Source organism: Cimex lectularius, unplaced genomic scaffold (genome assembly GCF_000648675.2).
Source record: "Cimex lectularius strain Harlan isolate CLEC.00 unplaced genomic scaffold, Clec_2.1 scaffold310, whole genome shotgun sequence".
In the NCBI taxonomy this organism is placed as follows: Eukaryota; Metazoa; Arthropoda; class Insecta; order Hemiptera; family Cimicidae; genus Cimex; species Cimex lectularius.
Genome location: NW_019392984.1, coordinates 479604 through 482226, shown reverse-complemented (window position 1 = coordinate 482226; position 2623 = coordinate 479604). Strand labels below are relative to the sequence as shown.

General features: G+C 34.8%; 1 protein-coding gene across 1 annotated transcript; it reads left to right on the top strand.

Annotated features, from left to right (window-relative positions):
* The first annotated feature begins 675 nt into the window (after positions 1 to 675).
* On the top strand, positions 676 to 1479 carry LOC112127960. The gene is made up of 2 exons (XM_024229587.1): positions 676 to 989; positions 1281 to 1479. Exons 1-2 carry the CDS (start codon positions 678 to 680, stop codon positions 1311 to 1313), a joined length of 345 nt encoding a protein of 114 aa, XP_024085355.1. The 5' UTR covers positions 676 to 677; the 3' UTR covers positions 1314 to 1479.
* Positions 1480 to 2623: the final 1144 nt, after the last annotated feature.

Below are 2623 nucleotides of genomic sequence, written 5' to 3'. Positions count from 1 at the left end.
AAGGTCCTAATTAACTATGGTCCGGATCTCAGCAGTTCGGAGTTGTTCCACTTTTTTCTGATTTTTTAAGATTTCACGGCCTTGCTTCAAATAAACATTGATAACTCCAAAACTAAAAGTTTTTTTTTAAATTTCCATCTTGCCAATCCGTCACCCACGGTTTTTCCTTTCTTCCATCAATTTCTTCATCATTGAAAATGTAATTTAAAAAAAAATACACCACTAAAAAGGATATTAAATAGAATACGTTTTCTGAAATTTGCTGGTCTCTTGGTTTGGAAATATGTAGTAGTTTAGGATCAGTTATTTATTCAACTTTGAAAAAAATATATTTTTCAAAGTTCTCGAAACCAAAACGCTTATTTCACGATCGTTTACAAAGTTAGAATGGATCACATCTTACTGGAAATTTAACGTAGTTTTCAATGGTATCAGCAGATTTGTCCAAAACCTTTTAGTTTTGGAGTGATTATTGTTTATTTGATGCAAGGTCATGAAATCTTAAAAAAATAAAAAAAAATCAGAAAAATGGATTAACTCCGAAACTGTTGAGATTCGAACCATAGTTAATTAGGACTTTTTGGGTCCATTTTGAATATAGAATCTACTGGCAAAGTTTGTAACACGAGTAGCCGAACACGCAACATAATTACCAACTATGAATTTAGATTTAGGATATGCCATTCTTCCGTTCAACTGTGCCATCGCGTTCTGGACATCATCGCATCCTCCCTTGGGATGAATGCTGCTCGGGGGCATTCCTCGATATGAAAAAGGCGGATATCATATCATCTACAGACTTCTCATCCTTAACCGCTACCAAGGCTAGCACGTACTTTACAGTATGGGTCTGTTCACTCACAAGGCGGCACAGATGTCCATCAGGGAAGCGTCTTGAGTCCGTTACTGTATTCAGTACATTACTGATATACCTTCCCATACCGACAGGCTATATGAAGACACTGCCATTCTGCACCAAAGACTTACAGGTAATACTCCATACACGCCTATATTCCAGTGAACAATGGTTAAAAAAATGCCGAATTAAACTCAACACAAAATCCCAAAACATAACCTTCATCCTCTGCAACCACTCTACCTCCAATATATTATAACCTCACCCCTTTCCGACCAAAAAAGTCACCCGCTACTTTGGGCTGTATCTTGACATGCGACTAACCTGGAATCCCCATATCATGAATTAAAAAGACAGAAATGAACCGACCATACTTAAAATTCTGTTAGCCAAAGATCTAATCTCTCCCTTTCTTTAATTGTAGGCGGAGGAGTTCAAGACCTTCAGCGCTGCTTGAATGTCTGAGAATATTCATACCTGTGAAAAGATGTCAATACTTCAAGACGTTATCCTATATGTCTAAATGAACTAAAAAGCCAATATTGTCACTTGTATTCTAGTTATTTCTCTTTTCAGGTTACTTTCTCACTTTATTCCACAAAATCTATTCACGTCTATCGAAGTGTTAATCCTATTGTAAATTTTATTATACCGTTGGAAAGAGTATTAAAAACTGTATGAGATTCGTTTTTTTATGGTAACCATATGCAAACTAAATACAAAATAATTCAAAAGATAAACTTTTACGAGTTTCCGGTTCTTTTGTCTAAAGTTTAGTAAGATATTCTTCGTTCTCGAATACTGAAAAACATGGTGCTTACAGAAACGTTTTCCCTATTAATGAGCTGTAAATATATATACGTAATTTCTCAAAGATCAGTTATCACTAATTAAAATTGTTTCAATGGTCACATTTAATGGTTAAAAATTTAATTTTTTGACTAAAACAGTTCAAAATAATTACATAAGATTTTTAAACTTCTCTTAAAAAACGTTGAAAGTTATACAAAGTAAACAAAGTTTTTTTGGTACAAAATTGAATGCAAGGAAAAAAACAAACACTTGAGAGCAGAAAAAATTGACAAATTAATTTTTTAAAGATTTTTTTACGAGGGTTCGCAACAGCAGAGGTCGTATAAAGGGTGCCGGTGTTTTTGAAAAAAAGCCCATTTGTATGTCGGGTTCGAATGCAGAGCTGCTGGATTCGAACCCGGGATCTTTACCTTCCAGTGATGAGCGCCGTGTCAACAGTTGCTTAAACCGTTGCGACCACCGACGCCCCCTTTTTGTTTTTTCTTATGTTTAATTTTGTGCGAAAGAGTATTTTCGTTTTTGTTTTTACTTCTAATACTTTCATTACTTATTAATAAAAGTTTCAAAATCGTAATGAATATTTGTTTTAACCGTTCGTAACTAATGAAGAGCAACTTTTCTGTATGACCATATCTGTCATTGTCATTATATTTAAACCTAAGAATATCTCCTAAATTTTGCTGGTTTTTTCCGTTGATATTACAGTAGTAGTAGAAATTTCTAATTGCCGTAAACTTTAATCAGATCTGACGTGAACCAGATATTTACCAGATGTCAAAAAATATATGAAGAATCTTTGCTGGAAAGATTGGCAGAACCGCTGGGACAAAATGACCGACAAACTAAAAGAACTAAAACAGTCGGTCAAACCGTGGGCCATGGATAGTATGAGCAAAACAGAGAGAATAATATTGACCCGACTGCGAATAGGCCACACTAGACTGACGCATGGTC

Excerpts from the sequence above, each read along its gene's own strand:
- LOC112127960 (XM_024229587.1), top strand. The coding sequence starts at position 678 with ATGCCATTCTTCCGTTCAACTGTGCCATCGCGTTCTGGACATCATCGC. Across the intron at positions 990-1,280 it reads TCTGCACCAAAGACTTACAG|GCGGAGGAGTTCAAGACCTT; the intron begins GTAATACTCCAT and ends CTTTAATTGTAG.